This window comes from Pleurodeles waltl, chromosome 8 (assembly GCF_031143425.1).
Source record: "Pleurodeles waltl isolate 20211129_DDA chromosome 8, aPleWal1.hap1.20221129, whole genome shotgun sequence".
NCBI lineage: Eukaryota > Metazoa > Chordata > Amphibia > Caudata > Salamandridae > Pleurodeles > Pleurodeles waltl.
In genome coordinates, this window is record NC_090447.1 from 1250216374 (window position 1) to 1250240582 (window position 24209).

General features: G+C 45.5%; 1 protein-coding gene across 3 annotated transcripts in view; it reads right to left on the bottom strand.

The window, feature by feature from the left end:
• Window positions 1-24209, bottom strand: part of BRCA2 (BRCA2 DNA repair associated) — a 584634-nt gene that overhangs the window by 320300 nt on the left and 240125 nt on the right. For all 3 annotated transcript variants that reach the window (XM_069205562.1, XM_069205563.1, XM_069205564.1), the window contains one exon: window positions 20719-21140. In XM_069205562.1, the coding sequence (XP_069061663.1) occupies window positions 20719-21140 (422 nt within the window). The remainder of the gene's footprint in view (window positions 1-20718; window positions 21141-24209) is intronic.

Sequence of the window (24209 nt, forward strand, 5' to 3'; positions counted from 1 at the left end):
ACAGAGCTGTTTTTTGCAAAGTGCCTACCTGTAGATTTTGGCCTCTAGCTGGCACCTAGGGAAACCTACCAAACCTGTGCATTTCTGAAAACTAGAGACCTAGGGGAATCCAAGATGGGGCGACTTGTGGGGCTCGGACCAGGTTCTGTTACCCAGAATCCTTTGCAAACATCAAACTTTGGCCCAAAAAAAACCTTTTCCTCTCATTTCGGTGACAGAAAGTTCTGGAATCTGAGAGGAGCCACAAATTTCCTTCCACCCAGCGTTCCCCTAAGTCTCTCGATAAAAATGGTACCTCACTTCTGTGGGTAGGCCTAGCGCCCACAAAAGGAAATGGCCCAAAACACAACGTGGACACAACATATTTTTTCACAGAAAACAGAGGTGTTTTTTGCAAGGTGCCTACCTGTGGAGTTTGGCCTGTAGCTCAGCCGGCTCGCGGGGGGGGCAGAAATGCCCTAAAATAAATTTGACCCCCCCCCCCCCCAAATCCCCCCTGCCTGGGAGCGACCCTTGCCTACGGGGTCGCTCCCTCGGCGTGACATTGGCGCCAAAAAACAAATCCTCGGTGCCTAGTGGTTTCTGCCCCCTTGGGGGCAGATTGACCTAAAATCGACCAATCTGCCCCCAAGGGGGGCAGAAATGGTCTAAATACAATTTGCCCCCCAGGGCAGCGACCCTTGCCTGATGGGTCGCTACCAATCTCTAAAAAAAAAAAAAAAAAAAAAAAAAATTGCCCTGGTGCCTAGAGGTTTTTGCCCCCCCCTGGGGGCAGATCGGCCTAATAATAGGCCAATCTGCCCCCAGGAGGGGCAGAAATGGCCTAAAATAAATTTGACCCCCCAGGGAGCGACCCTTGCCTAAGGGGTCGCTCCCCTTGCGTGAAATTCACGCACAGAAAAAACTCCCTGGTGTCTAGTGGTTTCTGCCCCCCTTGGGGGCAGATTGGCCTCATCAAAATAGGCCAATCTGCCCCCAAGGGGGGCAGAAATGGCCTAAATATAATTTTACCCCAAGGGGAGCGACCCTTGCCTAAGGGGTCGCTCCCCACCTAAAAAAAAAAAAAAAAAACATAAAAAAAAAAAGATCCCTGGTGCCTAGAGGTAATAATAGTCCGAGGGGGGGCAGAAAAGGCCTTCCCGAAAAAATGCCGACCCTGGGAGCGACCCTTGCCCAAGGGGTCGCTCCCTTATGTCAATATCACCAAAAAAATAAAAATCCCTGGTGTCTAGTGGGGTTTCAAAAGCCGGATTGCAAGCAATCCGGCTTTTGAAACCCTGGGAGAGACTTCAAAGGGAAGGAAATACATTTCCTTCCCTTTGAAGCCCCTCCAGGTCTCCCCCACGTGATTGAAAGAGAAATGCTTAGCATTTCTCTTTCAATCGCACTGGAAGCTCTGCTTCCAGTGCGATGGGGGAGGCCCCTGTGACTAATCAGCGCACGCTCGCGCGCTGACGTCACAGGGGGGGTGGGGGGGGGGAACGGGGGTGGAAGGAGAAGGTCTTCCCCTTCCATCCCCGCCTGGGGGGGAGGGGGGTGCACGGGGGGGGGGGCGCGCTAGCGCTCCCCCAAGTTCCCATGTGCCTTGGACGAGGTGACCTCGTCCAAGGCACAGAAGCGGTTAAGGTATGTGCTGGACACTCGTCAACATGAGTGACCCATTCACATAATAGCTTTACCGAACCCTATGGTGTTTGGTATCACACACCTCATCTTAACAAATCCAGGTTGATGCCAGCATTGGATTTGTTCAGATGTGCAACTAGAGGGCACCTTAGAGGTGCCCTCTGAACCCTACCAGTCTCTTGGTGTGCTGACGGACTAGTTTGGTCCAGTCTGCCACCACAAGACGCGTTTCTGACTTTCTGGAGGTGACAGCCTGCACTCTCAGAACGCAGAAACAATGCTTGCTCCTAAAAGGGATGTGACCATCCACTCCAGCAGGATGGCTAGCAGATCTGATAAGCCTAACTGCTCGCCCACACTACCACAAAAGAGAGCTTGTGGGATTGTCATTTGTACCCCAGTAAACCAATAAGGGTCGCCCTAGACTATCTGCATAGTGCCCCCCTATATTGAGTTACTGCATGGATAGCCAGCTTCCTACAATCCTATATAAAGTAAATTAGGCATTAGTGATTGTTTCCCATTACATTCTGAGACTTCCTTATTTTTTTAAAATTCTGTACTGAGTTTCAGGAGTGAAAAGTACTTGATAATTAAATCATGACATTTATAAAGACTGAAATCATTGAATTCAATGTAGTTTTGAGATACCATAAGATATGATTTTGTTTTTCCTCTAGTACTTTGAAATGTGCTTTTCTAACCATGCTTTACAAACACTGGCAAAATCAACAGGCCAGCGTTCGAGGCATAAAGGTGAGACCTATTTGCTTTTACAATGCTGCTTCCTCCCCTCCAACCCAGCAGTAGAGCTCTGCATGCAAGGACTGTTAGCCACATATTTTTATGTTAAAACTGTAAATGTAATGCCCAGAATCCAAAGTGTTATTCTCTGACAAGCCAGGAAAGACTAGGATGACGCTGCTCTTAACACAGGGCGTAGCAGATCTTGATACAGAGCGACTCAGCATGAAATGGTTAGTTTCTGTACTGCCCGACCTTTTGTAGCCTCGACATAGCCCACAGAGTTGGTAGTCCACCTTGAACTCTTGTGCGGTCAAGGTAGAATGACAACACTCTTTTTAGGTCCAGATGGTGGAGTAGCTCCTCTTTTTTAGAGGGATGTGGAGGACTGTAAAAGGTGGGCAGGGCAATACTGTCTCAAATAAAATGAGGCCACCACTTTTGGCAGGAAAGAGGTCCTGGTGCGAAGCACCACTTTGCCTAGAAACACAGAAAGATAAGGAGGCTTGGATGATAAAGCCTGCAGGTCACTCAGCCTCCAGGCAGATGTTATTGCCACTAGGAAGGCTGTCTTGATAGCAAACATCAAGAGGGGACATTTGTGCAGAAGCTGAAATGGAGCACACACGAGGTAAGTGAGAACCAGATTTAAGTCTCACTGAGGCATGATAAAGGGCAAAGGGGGAAAAATACATACAACCACTTTGAGAAACCTATTTACCATAGACGACTTAAAGAGGGTTGGTCAGGCAGCCGCAGGAAGGCGGACAGAGCAGAGAGATCTTAAGAGTGGCCAGAGCAGAGCCCTGCTGGTCAAGGGTAAGAATGAAGAGAAGAATATAAGAAAGAGTGGCAGAAAGAGGGTCGATAGACTTTTCTGAATATTTTACATATCTTTGCCATCAGCAGACATATAGAGTTTTGGTGGAGGAATGCCTGGCTGCAAAAATAACTTTACGGACTTTGGGAGGAAGGTAAAAAGCTATCAACTGTCGCCGCTCAATCTCCACACAAGGAGGTGGAGAGTTGACAGATTCAGGTGAAGCGACAGAAGATCCTCCCCAACGGGCAGCTGAATTGGAGAATTAATGCTCATTATCAGAAGGTCTGGATACCAGACTCTCTGTGCACAGTCCGGAGCCACAACAGTAACATGGGCCCGCTCGTTCCTGATCTTCTTGAGAACTCTAGGCAAAAGGGGTATGGGCGGAAAGGTGTACAGGAGGCCTGAACGCTACTCGAGATGAAAAGCATCTCTGAGCAATAGCTGCCTTGGTGGGGAAAAACTGCTGACATTGCGTATTCTCTTCAGAAGTTAAAAGATCTAACCAAAGCTCTCCCCACTGTAGAAAGAGTCCTTGTGCCACCCTCGAATGGAGATGCCACTCGTGATCCTCTAGACATCGACGGCTGAGTTTGTCTGCTCTGGCATTCAGAGAACCTGCCAGGTGAGGCCTCTAGACAAAGGGTCCATGACTCCATGCTCGCCCTGCTTGTTGCTTTATCACATGGCAGTGGTGTTGTCCGTGTACACCTACACTAATTTCCCCTTGACAAGGAGCTCCAGCAAGTTGATGTGTAGTCCACATTCTGCTGGAGACCAGAGTCCTCTGATCTCCACCTTTCCCAGATGGCCCCCCAACCCAGGACTGACGCATCTGTCACAACTGTCAGACCTGGTTGAGTAAGGGAGAGGAGTCGGCCTTTCATCCAACTGTGGTTCGTCAGCCACCTTTGCTGGTCTTTTGCAGTTCCCTCCAAAATCTGAACCATGTCGGAGAAATTCCCCTGATGCTGCACCCACTGGAAATTCAGGTCCCACTGCACAGCCTGCATATGCCATCTGCCATGATTCGCCAGCAGGATACAGGGGGCCATAAGGCCCCGCAGCCTCAGAGTTATTCTCACAGAAATCCAGGATAGAGGCTAAAACATTGGTATTATAGCCTGAATATCCTCGACTCGCTGCTTGGGAGGATAAACCTGAAACTGCACTTTATCCATGACAGCTCCGATGTAGGGGAACATCTGAGAAGGAGTTAGGAGTGACTTTGGCACATTTATAGTGAACCCAAGCAACTGCAGGTCGTCCGCCATAGTCTGAAGGTGGGAGACAACAGCTTGAGGCAAACCCACTTACAACAGCCAGTTATTGAGATAAGGGTAGACTAACACCCCTAATCTCAGCAGATGACCACCACCATCATCACCTTGGTAAACACCAGAGAGGCGCAGGTAAGGTCAAAACGGGGCATGGTGAATTGTAAGTGCTTGTGGCCTGTCTTGGACTGCAGGTAACGTCTGTAGGCAGGCAAGATGAGGATGTGGAAATATGCATCCTGCAAGTCCAGCATTACCAGCCAGACTACTTGGTCAAGGGCAGACAAGCCCTGAGCCAAAGTGAGCATCTTGAATTTCTCCTTTTTTGATGAAGAGGTTGATGGTTGGGAGGTCTAGAATAGGGTAAAGACCCTTGTTCTTTTTGGGAATCAGAAAGTAGCAGGAATAACAACCACTGCCTATTTCTGATAATGGAACTCTCTCTAAAGCTCCCTTGGCCAAGAGAGCTGTAAATTCCTCCGCTAGCTGTTCTTGCGTTTGCGGTATAGGAGGAGGAGGAGAAGAACACTGAAAAGGGAGGGAGGAAGTAACCCTTCTTAATGATCTGGTAGACCCACTTGTCCGATTTAATGGACTGCAGGGGAGGAGGTGATGTTGAATTTTCCCTGTGCATCCATGGTCTTGCAGAACCAAACTAGGAGACTTCGAGGCTGCAGCTGCCGGATGACTTATGTCTACCAGACCCATGGGGTCAGAATGCACCACGTACACGTCTATGCACAGCTTGCACTGGACGGTGGCTGGCATAGGGTTAGCGAGGTAGCAAGCCCTTTCCATAGCCATCAAAGGGTGGCAAAAGGCAAATTGGGGGCAAGGTGTCACTGAGAAGCCCAAGGACTTGGCCGTAGCAAGCGGGTCCTTTAAGTGCTCCAGCGCTGAGTCTGCCTTCTCTCTGAGATAAGTCCCATCGAAGGGCATGTGCATGAGGTTGGCCTCGACATCCCCCGAAAAGCCAGATGTTCTCAGCAAGGTGTGATGCCTCAAGGTCATTGTCGATGAAACAGCTCTCCTGCCCAGCGAGTCAGTGATATCCAAACCACACCTGATGGTGAACTTTTCTGCACCACTCCCATCTTTCTTTGCTTGGGAGAGGACAGCCTGGGCCTCTTCCTCACAAGGTGTCCACCTCCTAGATTCCCTGTCTGTGTGTGTGTGTGTGTGTGTGCGGAGGGGGGGGGGGGGGGGGGGGGGGGGAAGAGACGTGGATGAACGTGCCATGAGAAGTTGAAGCTTGGACTACCAAGCTCTCAGGGGTGGGATGTTGGGTGAGGAAACTAGGACCACCCTAGACAGGGCAATTGCGGCAGGTAATTGTCCTGTTCACAGGAGCTCATGTTTTGGGCATGGACCAAGTTCCCAGTAGGACATCAGTCAGTGCTTCATTGAAGGGCAATAGGGGTTTGGATGAGGAAGTCCCAGGCTGTAGCACTTCTGTCAAGAGGTTAGTCTTGACCGCCACGGAAGGAAGTTCAAGCTCAAGGACCTCCGCTGCCCTCTTCACCACCATTGCGTAAGATGCTCCACCTCCTCCACCGCCACGGTAGTGGGGGAGAGCAAGCCAGAATCTGGGGAGGTGTTGAGTCTACTGGTATCTCCTAGTTCCTTATACCAGTCCAATGATGTTAGGGTCTCTAACTGGGGTTTTCTAAAGGGCCCAATGACCCCTTCCACTCTACCCCCATGCCTGGCTGCTCCGCAAAAATGCTCAGGCAACCTACCTAGGACTGCACAGATAGAGCTGTAGAACTATAAAGGTTAATCCGACACCTTCATACATATCAACATTTTCAAACGAGGAAAAGGAGATTTTGAAAAATATAATCAGAGGAAGGTATTTTCCCCATTGGCTTCTATGGAAGCAGATGCAACGTTAGGTGGAAGACACCTATAACAAAGTAATTTGTGGCTTAAAAAATCCGGTCTATAGCATGTATGCACCCTGTACAGTGAACACAGGTACTGTAAACCCATTGCAGGAGATCAGTCTTCTCATGATAACTATTTGCTTCACTCAGGGAAGAAAAAAAAAATGAGGGGTAATGTTTTGCATTGGGAATATTCTATACTTGCACCAGTCATTAATTGTGAAAAGGTGAGTCCTACCTCTCTCTTGAGACAAAAAAAAGTCAGAAAGATTGCTAGAAACCAGTCCTGCCCATTCCTCCTTGTATGTCATAAGGTGTGGTGGGGGATGGGGGTGGGGGGTAGTTAGGGCATCCTGCTGGTTTTTTCCCCCAGTCTCACAGGGAAACTGCTATAAGGGCATAAGGAAGAAGCTGTTTTATACTAACCCTTGCTGGAGCTGAACCTAGTCAGTACATTTTATTTAAATACTACTCCTGCTGGGCTTGGGGAAGCAGACAAATGAAAAAAAACAGGAGAAGGCATTCCACATTACAGGAAACTGGAGTGTTTTGTAGCACAAGTCTTGTTCTAGGAGTTATTTGGTGAGTAGCTTACTTCTTTGCCCAACACTGAAATATTTTAAAGGAGCAGATGGTGCTTACAGATTCCTGCCCTTCTTCAGGCAGAGCTGGGAAAGAAAGTGCTGGCATGCTGTGAGAGAGCACTCAATTTTCTCCATGCATGCATGGTACGGCCAAAGCTATCGAGCGGGCAGTTATTGCTTAAAGGCTCAAGAGGAAGTGTAGGTAAGCTCTGAAGGCCTCTCCTCATGAGAAAATCTTTTGGCTGGTGATATTTTAATTGAGATTGCAGTCTGGTGTTTATTTTATTGGTAAACATAAGGCTAGGAAACACCCTGTTCTATCATCCTCTGATTCTTCCAGAGAGAAAAAGGGGGAGCTGGGATTCGAAAGAGGGGAAGAACATTAAAAGGATCGTGCTGAAGACCCTGACTGTGTAAAGATGGCTCTAGACATCATTCAAGTCCAAAGAAACACTCAAACATGTTGTCTCTGACTGCTAAGGTTCTAGTAAGGAAGAGAGTGATGTTAAATCATAGGAACACGGGCAATTATATAGTAAAAGATTTGTTGCCTCAGATATTTCTCACTCAACAGGAAACTTGATTGATTGTTCCTGGTGAGGTTAGATCTCTAGAGACAGTGTTATGAGACAACTCAAAAGTCTCCTCAATGTGACTGGCCTATTCATGATCCTATTCTAGATATTGTCTACACTACAAGCCCCCCTCCCTTCAGCATTTTGAGTGTTGTTAGGTAAAGGAAAGTGAGCTAACTGAAGGTAACCACTAATGGCATGGGGCTTTCTGGTAGCTGTTAGTGGATAAAAGTAGCATTACTTCCTACATAGTGGAAAAATCAATGTGTTCAGCTCAAATGTATTTATGCACTACATAATGTTACCCTGGTCTATGGTAAAAGCGATTAATTTCGGAGGTTGCTTTTACATGGTGTGTGCTGGACATATTTCACCTGTATAAAAACTTCAAGCTGCTACCTTAAAAGGGATGTGACATTTGTCAGACCTCTCTGTATCAGCATACCCGTGTCTTATTACTGTCCTTTAATCACTTTCAGAGCCCCCGCATCAATATTCCAATTTCTGCATCTGTGTGTCAGGGTCTCAAATTTAAGTACCAAGATGCAGATGCTCCTGTGCCCAAATGTGTTTGTGACCAAGTCACTGTGTCAATGTATCAGGGACAATTTCTGTCTCCCAGTGTCAGGTTCCCTGTCAGTGTTACTTTAACCCAGTATCCCTGTGCCAGGGGCCCTTATGTCTATCTCTGTGTCCAATGTCATCGTTATCGCCCCCATGTGATGGTCCCACATTCAACATTAATGCAAAACGTATCTGTGTCCCTCTGATAGTATCCACATCATTCTGTCACCACCCAGGTGTCAGTTATTTTTTTTAGTTTGTCTGTGTATATGTCTCTTCTGTCAGTGTTCTACTCTCAATCTACACGTGTAATTTTCAAGTCAGCATCTCAGTGCATTGTCCCATGTATGTGTTAAGTGGGAATATTGGTGTACATAGACCAATGTTCTACTTTTAAGCTCAGTGCATGTTTGTCAGTGACCACCCAAAACCATGTCCTTGTGTTGTGCCACAAATTCAGTGTTCCCAGTCCTAATATCTACAAGTCAGTGTCCAACTGCGTTTGTAATGTTGTCTTCTTATGCGACGCTTAAGCTGCTGTTGTAGCCTTCTTTATCGTAGCGTACAATCAGCTTAAGTTCCACATTCTCTTGTTATATGTTTGGCTGAAATCCTGGAACATCTTGTGCTTGTCAGGTGGTCTTCCATTTTAACTACGTTGCTGGTGTTCAGCATTGTTCCTTTTCTACAAATTGGCAACAAGTGAAACTTCAATATATGGATTAACGAACTGCATTGATTCATCTCAACTAACCTATGTAGAGCTCGTATTTAGAAGCATTTTATTTAGCGAGACGCCAGCATTGAGAATCATTCAGGTTATGAGTCAAACGTTTGACTTTACTAGGAGGAAATGTTGAAGCTTGATTTGTTATGACAAGGTAGACATAGAGTAACACTGGAAAATTATCTTTACTGTACAAAGGAAATGGTGTTTGATGTGAAGCATTGTCTGTCATCGGGCAGTCAATGGCCTCTGTCATATCTACACGAGCAATGCGTATCCTTGCATCTGCAACAGTCTTGTTGAAGTCAAAAGAAGGCCATGCACATCCAAAACGTCATCAAGGTGCATTCACCATGTGAGACAGAGTATCCCACCAATTAGTTCAAGATTTTTCAGAGCCAAAGGAATATAGTATTCTTTCGGAACATCCTTGTGTTTGATACATCTATAGGGCCAATGATGTTTCTTTCTCGGGACCATTGAGAGGGCATGGTGAAATACTCCCCGCAGCACAAACCGAACAAAGACAGTGTCCTTCCCCACAACATGTACATTGTTACCCCTTTCTAAGGTATTCCTGATTAATTTCTGAGGCTGCTTTTGCATGACATGTGCTGGACATATTGCACCTATTTTGCTTGAAAATGTTAAAGCTTTCACCTGCTTGAGATATTTTAGTGACCTGATGTTAAATTGGCATCATTTATATGTTCTATTCTGAGTAATTGGTTGGCTAATATGGCCAGTGCACAAGCTCTTAATCATTCTTTTTTTTTTCTGCAAAACCCAGGAAAATTATTGTTTAGCTGGAAGCAGTGGCACAGATCTCTTGAAAACTACTATTTGTTTACTAAAGATAGCAAAACATTTGATGCTAAGAGAAAGAAGGTAATAATGTTTGGTCTTTTAGGATATGTAAGCAGCATTTTTTGAGAATTTGACAGAACTAGAAGCACCACAATCCCAGTTCAATATCTGGAATGAGTAGAAAGGAGAGATGGTAGATGGTACTCTCTGGAAAGAGGTTTTACTGAGGAACCTGGTGCAGTGCTGAAAGGACAGCTTTGAATTCTTTTTTTTTTTTAATTCTTTTTTTTAGGAAACAGCATAGTAAAGAGACTGAAGAATAGCAGTGCTCGTGTCTCAGCATCATAGATATAAACTTAAGAGATCAGATTGTTCTAAAATGTTTTTCAAAGAAAATACATGCGAGGTTACTCGGGTGTTGCAATCCATCTCTGGAAGAAATGCTAGACATGCTAAAGGGATTAAACGTTTCCCAGTGTATGTAAACACTCTAGTTTGTGATGATATTACAGGCAGTGCTGCGTGTTTATTATCAACAACTAAGACAGGAACAGTAAAACTGGCCATAAGAAGTGGACATTTAAGTGTGGCTTTAAAGCACATTTAAGTAATCAACCTAACTGTCCTGCTATAGGCAAAAAGCCAATAAGTGCAGCAGAATTTGTAAATTGACTCCTAGCATTGTAAGGTGGAATTGTAGTTTGGGGAAGATGTTGATCAACATATGAATCCCATGATTAGCAATCTTGTTTTAACTGTTGGTATTGATCACGGTGGTCTTACCTCCAGTAAAATAAAAAAAAACCTTTCTTTAGTATACATAGGTGAGGTTGTGCTTACTAGTAGCACGATTCTGATTCTCGAATTACAATTCTCTCAGATGTCACTGCTGATTATGAAAGGGTGTACAACTGCATACCTCAGATGTGAACCCAAACGTATTTGGTGAATCTGACATCTTAATTTTAGGCTACATAGAAGGCACTTTGGAGATCATGGAAAGATTTGTAAGTACAAAAAACTATGTGGCTGAATGGCACAGGGACATAAGTGGTGGCAAGACTTGAAATTGTACTCAGGCTACTTGGCCACTGTTGATGCTAATGCACTGGGATAGGGTACAGTGTTACTCACTGGGCAGCAAAAAGGGACATACCACGGCAAATATTTCCCACAGTCATTAAGGGTATGAAATACACTTTAGCACCATGAAACACAAATCTCATGCATATGTGCGGGCGGTGGAGTGATTTCAAACATATTTGTCATGGTTCACATTTTGAAATATTCACTTATCACAAGCCATATGTATACTTGATGGACGCAATGGTACAGATAAAGCTTCTCCTAGGTTGGCTAGGCTTATTTACACATTGCTGAGTTCGAATTTGACATAAATAACATATCTGGTGGGAGAAAATGTTGCGCTGGCTGCTTATTCAGATTACTCGAGTATGGCGCTTCTGAGGTAGACTTTGGTTCAGGTAGTTACCCGGAGTCCGTAGTGGCTGCCAAAGAGACTGTACAGGAGAGTGAGGGTTGTGTTTGATGTTGAATGGCTGCATGCTTATAAGAAGGGTTCCATCCTTGAGGAGGTTAAGAAATTGCTGATACAGGGATCGCCATGAGACAAACTCAAATAAATAATTGAGAAGCTTTGCCGAGGTTCCGTCGACTGTCCTTTGAAAATGGTATCGTTTTTAGGCGAGGTTTGTTTGTTCCTCCAGAAACGATAAAGAGCAAATTTCTTTAAGTTGTTTACACTGGAATTACAGCTACTAAAAATAGCTAAAGAAGCATTATTGGTGGCCTCCAATGGACGCACAAGTTGATGTGCTTGTTAATAAATACAAAGAATAGCTGTTACCAGATAAACACTGCAAAGTCATCAAATAGCCTCGTCACCCTGCTTCACTTCCTGGAGGGTATTGGGAGAAGTCACCTATTGACTTTGCATGACCGTATAACCTATTGCCACCAGATGTGAAATACTTAACTGTAGCAAACTGCTGCTCATTTCTCATTTGTGAGTTCGACTAACTCGGATGTTGTGCTTGAGTTCTCTGAATATTTGAGCACATGGGAAGGGGTAACCAAGGAATTAGCTCCTGATAACAATTCTTGTCTGACATGTTTTTAAATAATTTTTTTAATTCTTTGGTATCAAGCAGCTACAGGTTGCTTTGTATATTTCACCATCCAATAGATTAGTTGAAAGGGCCAATTATGTTTTTTAGGAAAAGGAATACAAAGCACTTTGGCTTGAAGATTAAATGTTGAGTCATATATAAGAGAAAAGGGTTTGAGTTACGCAAGTACATCACATTTAACTGCAGCTAAGCACCCTTTTTACTATTAAAGGACAGAGCACTAATACCATATTACCACTGGTCTGTGGTCATACTAGGAATTTCTCGGACCATGGATGGTGTCAGGAAACAGTGCAATCTGCCAGACTGAGTTGGGCAGTCGCCGTTTTAGAATAAGAGATATTGTGACAATGTGACCGATGCTAAATAAAGCAAAGTTGAGTTTGGTGACTGGGTCATCATTAAAATGTGTTGCAACTTAAGTAAAAATTGTGGAAGATGGAGATTCTACTAATTCTGGAAGTGATTGGATGGACGTGCTTTGATGCTGCTATTTCTATAAATGTTAGTTTGCAAACTGCAACTGTTCTACCTTCACAAAGGTAAGCATCATCCAAACTGAAAGGCTGCGTGTGTGAGGTCACAACTTGCAGTGATACTTTAATTGAAGCTAAGGTTACTTGTGGTTTTATTACTAACATCTTGCGGGGGTAAAAAGCAATGTAATACCAACTTGCAATGCTGCTTCATTTGGTAAGATTTCTAGCGATGTCTCTATGTCACTGAGTGCTAACAGCAAAATATGTTGGACATAACCAATTATTAAACATAAAAAAGACTTAGGCCCTCATTACGAGTTTGGTGGTCTTATGGCAAGACGGCCATGCAAAATCCCACCACCGTCCCGCCAACACAGTGTCCACCGTATTACCAGTCACAAACACCAAGCCGGCGAGAAACAGCCAGAAATCCAACACTGCCAGTGCCACTGACGGTGAAAGAGCGACTGTCTCCCTGCCGGGCTGTGCACACCGACCCCATACCGGCCGCCATATTGTGAGTCAGATTACAGCACAGCAGAACATGCACAGCGGGAAACCATTGGTGGCGCGCACCACAGCGGGCTAGAAAATCACTGCCAATAGAAGGCAACACCAGATTGGACAGTTCGAATACCCCACACCTGAAACACATACACACACACACACTACACACACCTGTTCACTGCACCATAAAACATACCCCCTCTCACTCCCTCAAACAATTGCAAATACTACCATGACCCAGAGATACATGGCACATGAACCACTGCACATTGAGCACTGAATACAGACGGTGCACGCACCCCCACAACATCTCACGCCACAAGCACCCAAGCTTCACCGACCATGAGTTGCGGGTCATGGTGGATGAGATCATCAGAGTAGAGCCACAACTGATGGGAGCACAAGTCCAGCAAACATCAGTGGCCAGGAAAACCAAGCTATGGCAGAGGATCATCGACAGGGTGAATGCAGTCAGCAGCTACCCACGCACAAGGGAGGACATCAGAAAGAGAGGGAACAACCTCAGGGGGAAGGTCCATTCCATGGTGTCCAGATACAACATCGCCCTCAACAAGACTGGCGGTGGACCCCCACCTCCTCCCCTTGACCCAACAACCTGGGTTGAGAAGGTCTTGGACATCATATATCCTGAGGGCCTCACAGGAATCACTGAGGGATTGATACTGGTAGGGAAGCTACACCCCCACCTCCACCCCCCACCGCCCCTTCCCCGAGCACAAACCACTCCAGTTGTGCATTCCTCCCAAGCACCTACCACTCCCCATCATATCACAAACCACAAGAATACACCCCCCACTATCACCCCACCTTCCTACTCTGCATGCCACACCACCCACACACCCACCCACACAATGCACGCTAAACCTTCACTATCTCCTCAACTACCACTCCCACAATCCATCACTAGGGATGCCGGATCCAAGTCACACTCACACCTCAAAATGGTGCACCTGCATGAACATTCATCCCACAGCCCACCCAGACTGCTATCCAACACCACCTCACTACCTATGCCAATTACAGCAATGTCAAACAGCAAACCCACAACTAAATTTGATATGACAAGCATGGCCCAAAGGCCATTCACCATACAGTGTCAGCATTGCTGCAAATGTCATTGCCATCTCTGGGTAACAATTCCACCCACCGCAAGTGGCTCACTATGACACTACAACAACATGTCCACATACTAACTCTCACCCTTTCCATCCACAGCTAACCCTGCTACTGCCATCCAGCAGAGGATGCCAGGGTCAGACAGCCCTCCCCAGGACGAAGGCCCCAGTGGATGTCTGGAGGACGACGAATTGCCTGGGCCATCTGGGTCGACTGGCCAGTCCATCTCCAGCAGTCCCAACCTAGACACCCCGGACTCACCCTCCTGTGTGGCTACAACACCATAGCTAGCCCCTCCTCCTCAAACCTGTACCTCAGGGACCACTCAATTAGAGGTGTGCCCCACAGTACAGGGGCCTGAGTCAAGGGCACCCGCCCCAGACAATGAAGACCTTGGTGCTACTGGGAGTGGGCACACTGTGCCAGGGGCACAGGTACAGGGGGCAAGGGCTACTGGGAGGGGATCTGTGGTCCAAGGGAGGGGGAGCAACAACATCAGATTGATCGAGAGGACCTCATCCAAGTCCTGGGTGCATACCACCAAACCGAGGACACCATGGCCCAGATCCTCACTACCCTGCAGGAGACCCAGAGGCAACAGAGGGAGAACCATCAGGAGGCCATGCAGCAGTGGCAGACCCACAATGCCACCCTGGCCTCCATAGCAGGGGTGCTGATGGAACTTACCTCCATCCTGTGTCAGTCCACCTCCCACTAGCAGGCCCCTACCATTAGCCAGATCACATCTGAGCCCTCCATGTCAGCCGCAACCAGTGGAATGGAGGCCCTGCCATAGGAAAAGCAGGACACCAGCACCCCTTCCCCTGTAGCTGAGGGGCCCCCACGTAAGCGAGGACGTCCAACCATGCATCCAGCCTCCACTGATGCCTAGACCAAGACCACCGCCAGGAACTGAGTCACTTCAGAGCATACCCTGTTGACTGCCCACTGTCATAACACCTTTTTCACATGGCTATCATACTGGACAACAACTCCCCACAGGTGGGCTAAGTACCCTGATGATCCCACTCGCCATGACCCCACTCATCAGCTCTTGCACTTGTATTATAAAAATAAACACCTTTGAGCACAGTTTCTGTCTACGTCTTTATCTACCATGAGTACAACATATACAGCCATCACATATGTAAAAGGAAGACCATTGACCTACCATTTTATGAGACAGTGCCAGAAGGGGGAGCAACCATTTACAAGTTCTGTAATGCAGTTAACAGCACCACAGCTAAAGTAATGGGTTCACCCTATACCCACATTGAACACACAACCCTGGTAGAAGCCCTGCACACGGCAGACATTGCTACTGGTTACATAGCATGGCTTTGACACATACCTGTATGTCAGTGGAAGTACTGTTGTATCAGGTCTGCTCTGGAATCAGCTGCATCCTCGCCATCCTCCTCCTCATCACTCCCCATGTCCCCTTCATCAGCCACTGGCACAGCTGCACCCTCCTCAGCATTCAGTAATGGGATGTGACATCTGAGAGCAAAATTGTGTAACATGCAGCATGCTACAATGATCCCAGATGCAACAGTAAAATTTGTTCCTGGAAGGCATTCACGGTGCCCTGTCTGCCCTTCAGAGATCGTTTCAGGCTCTGGCCTCCTCATTGACGGCAGCCAGTGTTCCTTCTTCTTCCGTCCCCCCTCCAACTACCTGTTCCCACTCCCACATCCCTCTCCCATTTCCCATCCAAAGCACACTTTCATACCAGCATGCATCCCCTCCAACAGACCCAGAGCTCAAGGACTATCACATGCAACACAAACACTACCATGCACACACCCACCATTCAGACGCACACATAACATCCACTACTTACCCTGACTCCCCCACCTGCTCCCCCCTCACTATTACATCGCCACTCACACATGCAGAAACCACATCATCAGTCCCAGGTCCAGTCACATGTGCAAACACTGCCACCGTCACCACAACAGCAGACCCCCATACACCACATCTGCACGCCCCACAACAGTCAACACAACCACATGCAGCACATCCACCCTACCCGTATACACAACATTAACTCATACATCCTTCCTGCCATCTCCCTGTGTCTCATCCACTCTTCCTCCCAGTACACCTTTACGCCCACAATCATCCACCCAACACACACATCATACACCCACGCACCAGCACCCAAACGACATCAACATACACACCTGTCAACCATCCCCTCTCCCTCCACTCCCAAACGCCTAACCCATGACCTACCCGCTGCCACTAAAAAAAGATTCCTGCACGAGTTTTCCCTGTTACCGTCTCCTGGTCCAGTCCCTGTTCCCCCCAAACACCCTGCTACCTTTCCCAGACCCCTGCCTTCCACCTCCCTGTCCTCCTCTGGGCTGAGCCATGCCCCACAGTCAGCAGTCTGGAGTGCTGCCACAACAGGCACACCTGACCCTCACACCTCACACACTCCCATCTGGGTCCCCTGCTGTGGTGACCTTCATCCCCAGTCCCAACTAAGAAGGCAGGAAAGGAGGGCAAGGGTAAGGCATCCCCCCGAAACAGGACAGTAAGGGGGGGAAGCCTCATAAGAAGAGGAAGGACCCCCCCCATACAAACCCTGATCCCACACCCCCATCCCTGAGGTGCCTGCATGCCCCATTAATGCCCCTGCCCTGTGGAGGTCTGCACATTGCAGTCAGGAGTCGAGTTGGGCAGTCCTCACATGCCCACTGTGCCCGGGACATTTGGACAATGATGCACTGGCCCCTGTGGCATTTTGTAAATAGTTATCATAAAAAGTTTTATATTTCCAATAATATTTATCTACAACGGCACTGTTGGTGTCAATGCTACATAGCTTGTCCTGGCTTTCCTTGCGTATGTATGTATGGTGACTGTGCATTTGTGTTTGTACTGATGTCCTTCCCTCCAGTGTGCGCTAGGATGGGGTACTTACGGCTGGTGTCTATGTCGGCATCGCTAGTCTTGGACGTCAAAGGCCAGCAGGAGCATTGGAAAGACTTGTAATTCGCGTGCCATGGCACCTACATGTCTGTGTTCCAGAAGGTGGGTGCTTCCTTTTATGTTGTACGTTTCTGTCATGGTTTTCACGGCGGTTAGACCGCCCCGAAAGTCCTGGTGGTGTGCAACCTTGTAATACGGTGGGTGGAAACTGTGTGTCCGCCAACCTGAAGAGGCCTTCCGCCGGCAACAGTGGTCCGTCCACAATGGCGGAACGGACAGAAACTTGGCCAATCCTGCAGCGGTGCAAGCGCCATCTCCACCGCGGCGGTCCACTGACCGCCAAACTCGTAATGAGGGCCTTAGTATGTATTTTGAAAATATATCCATTTTCAAACGTATTATATATAGGAGAATCCAATCTATTTAAATGTCATATTGCCTTACATTACAACATCATATATTTGTTGTGATTAAATAAGCATTCAAAGTGAAAATATTTTCAATTTTACAGGCACCTTTTATCTGCAGTAATACCTTACCTACCAGCAGCTGCATTGTTTAAATCCATTTTACTACTGAAAACATTAGCTAAGTTGTCCCACGCCTACAGTTACATGTACATATGAAATATGTAGCTAGGTTGTAAGATTTCTCAACATCACAGTATCTTTAAGGAAACACGCCTATTTGTCTCTTTAGCGTCATTAATTCTAAAACTCATAAATAATATATATAATCTTTAAGCAGTCATTTTATGATTAACATCTGCACGGTATATTTTTTTTATGTGAAGGAATGGTTCGGCATACCCACTAATAAACTAATAAAGTGCGTTTGGTTTAAACTTCAGTAGGTTCACATTGTGTCCAGCTCAGTCTACAAAAACCAATTCAATTAAATATATTTATAAGATTAATTCTACACCCATTTAGTATTACAAATGGTACAAATGTAATTCACAGTCATTATTAAGGCCATGATAAACTGTGTCCACAGAATGTATTTAGGGAACCTCTCTCTCAAAGGGAGTTCACGATTTCCACCTCTTCTGTCCATTTCAATGTATGCAATTTCCAAAATCTGTATTTTACCTAGATCACTTGAGTATTTTTTATCATCATTCCTAATTGCACGGAGTTTGCAAACGCATATGAACAAGTAAACAGCAAAGGTTGTGTTATGAGAGATGAATTGCTGTATATTAAAGTTTGTTATGTTATTCTAGTCACTGAAGATACTCATTTTGTCAAGAACATAAGAGCAACAATTGCATTTGTCACCTCAACAATTTGGTAATTTATATAGCCATATCGGCTTGTCTGTCTTCAACATATAGGAAAAAGAATTGCACTTATTAAGAATATTACAGATAGTTTTCATATGGTTGTATGTTGTCAGTGGTTTCTCTCATATGTTTTTGGAGGCAGGTCAGTACAGATTTGCATAAGGCAGGTCTCTGTCTAGAGCTGCACTGTGGGCAAACAACTATAGGTTGGAATGCTACCCAGAGTGATTGCCAGTAGTTAAGACTATTTCCAAGCATTCCTCCCATCACCTTTTGTGTGTTTGATATAACGCCCTAAGTGGTCAAGAGCATGGCAAAATATGGGCCCCCTGCTCACTGTGCCACAAGACCTTAGACATAGCTCACTAATGAGGCTGAACAATGCTGAAACCGGACTGGGGCTCTTCACCTGGCAGTTCCGAAATGCACTGATCCCATGAGGTGCAGGGTCAGTATTTCTTTTTATAAGGTAGGCATCTGTCTACAGTAGCCCAGGGGGTAAAAACAATAGACTGGAAACCTACCCAGAGTGGGTACACCAGTGGGTTACACTATTTGAAAGCATTTCTCCCATTACCTTTTGGGTGTTTACATGACTGGGTTGATAGGGCATTTATATTTGTTCTATTCATATCTGTCTTACTCCAGGGTTTACCTCTTCACTTCCGATATTTGAGTTTTGTTCCATTGCCAGCAGTAGATGACCCTGGTTCTAGGGTTTGAGCCATCTCTCTGGTACAGGAGTGTTCAAAGTAGGTACTATAGTTCCGGATCCATGCCTGAGTTTCTGAGTAGCTACCTAACACAGCAGAAATCTTGAAACTCTGGCATGGAAGTTGCTCACCTGGACATACATTGGACATCCCAGCTCTAGCACATACTTTGCTTCAAAATGACAACTGTTCCTTACTCCAAACTCTAGCCATGATTGTAAGTAGTCACAATTGTAGGTCCAGTGGGTGCTCGCTTCATGCACCCTCCCATCAAACAAACCCAATTGTGTCCAGCCAACTTACAGATACAGGCCTCTAAATTTCAGTACTATACTAGGTGCACGACTACTACTGCTGATGTTCCATTTGAAAGCCTTTCAAAGACCACAAGATCATATGACACACTAACTAATATCACCCTGAACTGCTTCCTGCTAGACACTGACTACCAGATATACAGGAAGTTCCATTAAATCGAGATCAAGGACTGTTAGAACAGTCCTTGGCATCCTGTACTCCATCTTTAACTTTGTGGGGCCCTTGTTCTTTGTTCAGTATTGGGATTTTACGACAAATATATTTTGGGGCCATTGTGTTTACTGCAAAGTCAGTAACAGGGTCTTAAACCCATCTAGCTGTCCAGTTTTACACCACGAACCAGATACAATAAAGGTAGGACGATCATATCCAACTGGACACACGGGAAAACAATATATATATATAGCACACTGTCCCTGTTTGCACTGCAGTGCTCCTTTATATAGGTACACCAGGAATAGGCAGGGGCGGTGTGTCTAATCAAAGTTAATCAGCTGCCCCAGTATAGCCCTGAGCTCGCACCTGCCCAGGGTATGAGCATCAATGAAAGCCGGACTGGAAATTTGAAGCTGGTAGTTCATCTCCGAAAGGGGGCACAGATCCGCCTGCAGCAGGGGCAGTGAGTATACACATGATATCTTCTTTGGGAGGGGGGGTTGGGGGTCAACAGAACCCCATTTTCCCCCTTTTCAAGGGTCACCGTCAGGGTGCACAATGACTGTGTCACCTTTGCGAGACATAGTCAGTGCATCTCTCAACAGCTCCTTTGACTCTGCGCCTGTGTTGTAATACAGCTGGGCACAGATGCAAAGTGTTTCCTTATTTGCATGGGACCACAGCCCGATGCAAATTAGGGAATGTGCCCTTGAGATTGTGCCAGCACACAGAACCCCATTTTCCCCCTTTTCAAGGGTCACCGTCAGCAGGCACAATGACAGTGTGTCACCTTTTCGTGACGTAGTCAGTGCATCTCTCCAGTCAGTGCATCTCTCAACACCCCCTTTATCTCTGCACCTGTGTTTTTAATACAGCTGGGCACAGATGCAAAGTGTTTCCTTATCTGCATGGGACCACAACACGATGCAAATGAGGGAATGTCCCCTTGAGATTGTGCAAGCACACATGTAGTGCTGGTGTCCTCTAAAAAGTCTTGCAATTTATATTTCTAGGCTGGCTTTTTAGAGATTGGGAGTCCTGGCGAATAAAGCTAAAAACAGCAGTTTACAAACTCTCATCACACACTATCCCAAAATATACCACACACCCCAGAACCATGAGACAGTAGTCCCCAGGACACCAAAAAGACTGCAATGCCACGTGAATGTCAGACTGAGGGCGATACATATGCAAACAATAACAACAGGGAGGGCTTAGCAAACCTTGCATGTGGACGGAGGAAGTTGTAGATTAACTTAGGATGTGGTACTCTTGTCTCCTGTCGCCTTCTGGACGAAGCAGATATAGTACATGAGGGGCAAAATCATAAAATACATTGCAAAAGAAGCTGGAAAATGGCAGGTAAGGTAGTTAATAAAGTACACAAAAAATATTTCACATACAGAAATCAACACAATACCTTGCTCGTTGAATTGATTGTCTTCCAAGGCGACAGTGGCTTTCACAATCTCCTTTTCTTTTACTGATACACCACTGTCCACAGTTTCCTCATTTTGGTATTCATCTCCAGTGATGATATTTTCTTTGGAAGGGAAGTCTGATTTTGCACCATCACTCTTGTCACCACTATGAAATGTAGATTTGGTTTTAAAAGGTGGGATAAAGGTCTTTGCGGGTTTGCTGGGTGCTTGCATGCTTTTTGGTTTCTCACACTCCTGGATTGGTGTCATTCTACACGGGCTTGAAGCTGCTGATGGATCATTTTCAGGGCAATTAAGAAGTTTGTTCTGAAAAATGGTCGTTCTGCCATGAAACCCTTTAAGATCTTGGCCAGGTACAGTAAAACTAGGAATCTTGGCTTCTTTTCTTCCTTTCTTTTCACTGCACAGGGAAGAAAATTGGAAAAAAGTGATAGGTTTTCAAAATTAGCATTAGAACAAAGCATTTTTTTCTTTCTGTAAACAGCTTGCTCGTATTATGTAATCCCTCTTGCTTCAGTAAACTCAGTACAAGACAAGTAGACAACCAACTTCCTTAATAAACAAACACTGGAGAAATGGCACTACTATCTCCAACAAAGACTTATGCATGCATGACACTGTACCGACACTAGAAAGCAGAGCATTGGAGCTGTGCTAATAGACTCTAGGTGACTAGAGATCCTACCGCACTTTTCCGTAGTTCCTCCCAGTCCGTATCTGATGAGGTGCAGAGGTAAAGGTCCGCATATGGCAAGAAAAGCTGTGGAATGATGCCAGGATGTGCCTTTTTCTGGAATGCATGTGCTTTCCCTCAGTACTCAATGACTTCACAGAGACCACTTTGTTTTTCAACATTTCACCAGCTGAGTAGAAGGTTCGATAAGCCAGGCAATACACCCAGGTGTATTTTCCACCATTAGTACAAGGTGGGCTACTGCCCCTCACCAAACAATGGAGACAGGAGGTTAGTGTTATTCTAGCGATGGACATAGGTGCACATTTTGAACAGCACACCGAGGGCAAAACTCTAACAATGTCTGGCGCATAGATACTAATTGTTGAATGAATAGTACCTTATGATGCAACCAATGGCGGTTCCCAGCTTCCATGGTGTGTAGGGTTTTATAGCAAATTTGCCTTTTCAGCATGGTCACTGAGTATTTCCATCTTTTGCTTGACCCTATATTTTTGTTGTTGTTAAACTATTTGCACTTTAGCCCTGCTAGCCAGTAGTAAAGCGCCTTTGATCCCTCTTTAAACACAAACAAATTGCATTCTTCCAATTGGTATGATTAACTTTCCTTTAAGGTCTAGTACTTGGTACAAGGTGTATTCAGGATCATGAAGTTAAATGTCAGCAGTGGACAGCCTTCAGAGCCCAAGTTTAGTGAGGCCGACAACTTTTGCTGTCATGAATATACCTAAAGTTGGTAGAGTTTGCCCCAGGAACTTATACCCCATTGGTTTGGACATGCTCAGGAGTCATATCCACTGACTACCTTGTGTCAGGCATGAATGTGATACCTTCAGACACTCGCTTAAGAAGACTGCTGGACCTGAGGATGATCAGAAGAGGACTGAACCTGCTGCCTGCGACCTGAGAAGAACCCTAAAAGGACTGGAGCTGCTCTTTCTTATACCCAGGAAAAAGAAGTGGACTGCCAAGGTCATAAGCCTGACCTCCTGTTAAAGCTACAGAGACACATCAAAGTAGAAGAGGCCTTTTCTTGGCCCTGCTGACCTGTGGTAACTGGACCTCGACTGGACTACGCTGCATGGCCTCTGCCTGATGCCTTCAGAGTCTTTAATTGCCTCTCATGGGGTCCTGGGGCTTTAGAATTGTTCTCTTGCAATGGATTGGGGGACTAAAGTTAAGCCTGGTTGGTGTATCGGACCCATGCCGCACCAAAGTACACGTAGGTTCCAGGCTACAGTGACCATTGACTATTATTGAAACTTTATGCTACTTGGTGTGCTCCTAATTTAAAATTTAAACAGTAATATCATTGGTTTTCTTTATTGGACTTTTGTCATTTTGTTTATTACATTTCACTCTATGTTCCTAATTCGGTTTGGAATTTGTATTGTGTTGCATTTTGACTTTATTACGGTTTTGGTACTGCATACATACTTTACGCTTTTCCCTTAGTTTACTCTGTGCTATGGATACCAGGTGGTTTAGCTAAAATTAATGTAATGACTTTGAGGGTTTATCTGGCCAAAGGTTGCAATTACTCCTTAAGGTGGGTAGTCATCCACCTCAAATAATAATTTAATTTATTACTGGTTGGCTGTCGCTGAAGCTGTCCTGGTGCTGCATCTCAGATCCCAAAGCAGCTGCACCATTGTCGGTTTTTTGACTGCATTATATTTTCAGCAAACAGCCCTGGCTCAACAAAAACGATGGACAACAATCAGTTCTGCTGCTTGGCAGTTGCTGCTGCAAATTTGCCTGGAAGGTAGCTGACCAGAGCTCATGGTGTCTGATATGTGAGGTCCAATTCACATCTGTAGCCTAAAGTATGTGATGTAATGGAAAAACTAAAACTGAGTTGGATTCCTTTAAATATTCTAATAATACATGAGTACACCAGGGAGCAGAAATCCAAGACGTGCTTCATGCTTTGAACTTGCCTATGGTTTATGAATCCCTTGTGACTCATGGATCCCCAGTATCTAAAATGGCAGGCCGGGTCTGTAGTACTTTACCGCAGACCCTGGCAGCTATTTCAGGTGTTGGGGGATTCACAAATTTCAAGGGAATCTCAAACCACACAATGTTTTTACATTTCTTTCTTTTTTTTTTTAAACAAAGGGCATAGGAATTATGGCTGTAAAGGCTTCTGAAAGAGAAATGTTACTCTTTGACAGCCAATACTGGCACCTTGGGTCCGAAAGGGACAATATTAGATGGCTCCCTTGTCTAATCAAATAAATTTGCTTGAATTCTCAGACTTGCAAATTATTCACAAGTTTCAAATGGTAGAGCCATAGAAGCATTTACCTTAAAAACCACTGAACAGATTTACACAAAAACAATGAAAGTAAAGTTCTAATTTCATGGCAAGTCTAGTGTAACTACATTCAGCAGTTCGGGCTGTAGCTGTAAGAAACTTCTTTATTCATCCAACCCCCACTCTGTCCCTTAGCTTCTTATCCCTACTCAGATCTTCACAAAACTTGCCATGACAAAGATTAGGTGACCAAGATAGCAAATTGCAATATTTTGAGCAAATCTGTTCACAGCATCAAAAGTTATAGGAAAATCAATACATGTCTCTTCAGTTAAAGTGTGCCTGAACAATAACTACACACATATATATATATATATATATATATATATCTCCGACTGCTACCACCATCGAGGTTGGTGCTCAGCTACAGGTGCAGGACCCATAAATATACACAAATCCTCCTTTCTGTCGTCATTTAAAAGGAAAAGCAGGCACTCCATACTTTTTGTTTTGTA